The sequence below is a fragment of the Trypanosoma cruzi genome, genomic scaffold (assembly GCF_000209065.1).
Source record: "Trypanosoma cruzi strain CL Brener 1047053517155 genomic scaffold, whole genome shotgun sequence".
In the NCBI taxonomy this organism is placed as follows: domain Eukaryota; phylum Euglenozoa; class Kinetoplastea; order Trypanosomatida; family Trypanosomatidae; genus Trypanosoma; species Trypanosoma cruzi.
The window spans coordinates 1-1702 of record NW_001849539.1 but is presented as its reverse complement, the minus strand read 5'-3'; the positions used below and the strand labels follow the sequence as shown (position 1 = coordinate 1702).

At 47.0% G+C, this 1702-nt stretch overlaps 1 protein-coding gene across 1 annotated transcript, besides 3 other annotated features; it reads left to right on the top strand.

Annotated features, from left to right (window-relative positions):
* Tc00.1047053409139.9 (trans-sialidase, putative) lies at positions 1–1072 on the top strand (the record flags this gene model as incomplete). Its single annotated transcript, XM_797362.1, has 1 exon — positions 1–1072. A coding segment is annotated over one exon (1072 nt), but the record flags the coding sequence as incomplete, so codon positions are not given.
* Positions 1–1702: a sequence feature (heterozygous, Esmeraldo-like haplotype).
* Positions 1160–1203: a microsatellite.
* Positions 1267–1287: a sequence feature (AT_rich).

The window sequence follows — 1702 nt, the reverse complement described above, 5'->3', positions numbered from 1 at the left end:
ATATCCGATGCAGCTGATGACGCTGCTGCCAGTTCCCCTGTTGTATAGCAGTGGGGGCGATCTGATTTCGCTGTACGAGAATAAGAGTGAGGGGTCATACGGTCTTGTTGCTGTGCACGTGACTACGCAGCTGGAGCGGATAAAGACTGTGGTGAAGAGGTGGCAGGAGTTGGATGAAGCCCTAAGAACGTGCAGACCCACTGCCACTATCGACCCGGTGAGAAGGGGCATGTGTATTCGTCCCATTCTTACTGACGGGCTTGTTGGCTATTTGTCTGGTCTGTCAACTGGGAGTGAGTGGATGGACGAGTACCTCTGCGTGAACGCGACTGTTCATGGGACGGTGAGAGGGTTCTCCAATGGAGTGACGTTTGAAGGACCCGGAGCAGGGGCGGGGTGGCCTGTTGCCCGAAGTGGACAGAATCAACCGTACCATTTCGTACACAAAACGTTCACTCTAGTGGTGATGGCGGTCATCCACGATAGGCCGAAGAAACGCACCCCCATTCCTTTGATTCGTGTGGTGATGGATGACGAGGACAAGACTGTGCTATTTGGTGTGTTTTACACCCATGATGGGAGGTGGATGACTGTAATTCATGGTGGCGGTAGACAAATACTTTCAACAGGGTGGGACCCAGAAAAACCGTGTCAGGTGGTGCTGCGACACGACACGGGCCATTGGGATTTATACATTAACGCGAGGGTGGCTTACTTTGGCACCTACAAGGGGTCTCTTCTCCAAACAAACAGTATTTCACACATCCAATTCCACGGGGAGAGTGGGGAAGTTGCAGAGTCCAGCCATTTGTCACTCTTCAACGCCCGTTTCTATAACCGAAGACTCAATTCCAAGCATCTAAGATGGCTCATGGTCGGCGAGGCAGGCCCAAAATACGATGATGGCAGCTCTTATTCTGCGAGTGCGTCGGAGGAAGGAAGCAGAGGCGACAGCTCCAATTCTGAAAGTTCATCGCAGAAGGAAAGTGAAGGGGTGAGCTTTGTGCATGAGAATGTGTCATGGATGCTGTTACTTCTGCTGGGGCTTTGGGGTTTTGCGGCTCTTTACTGATATTAAAACGGCGTTGTTGCTGTCTCCAGCGGGACGAAATATTTTTTCTGCGCTTTGCTTTGAAATATTCGAAGACTTTTGTGAACGATTTTGATTTTGATTTTTGTTGTATTTTTATTTTTATTTTTATTGGAAGACGTTATATAAAAAGTAATGTCTGGGTCTCCGTCTGCGATTACCGACGTGGAGACGTGTTTTTTTATTTATTTTTATTTCTTTCCGTTAATGTTGTAGTCTTGCGAAAACGACTGGAGTTGCAGATTGTTTTCTTCTTAACGATGACTGGGCGCTGGTGGCACTTTGCGCAGCGCCGGTGCGTGTCGGTGAAAATGAAGGGTGAGTGCTGGTGGGTGGGTGGGAGCAACGAGTAAAGTGTTCCGGTGGAATATAACCGATGAAAATTCGGGGGGGGTTTAATAGGCCGAAGTAAATACATGGATGCATATACACATGGACATATGTACGTGTATGTATCTATGTGTATGTTTTCTTCTTAAGGGCGAAGAGACACACGAATTTTAGAGGTCCCACGAGGATCTTCTGCGAAAAGTTGTATTTATTGACTTGTTTTGATTTTTATTTATTTCTGAGTATAAATGAGAATTGCGTTGAATCAAAATTTTTACATTT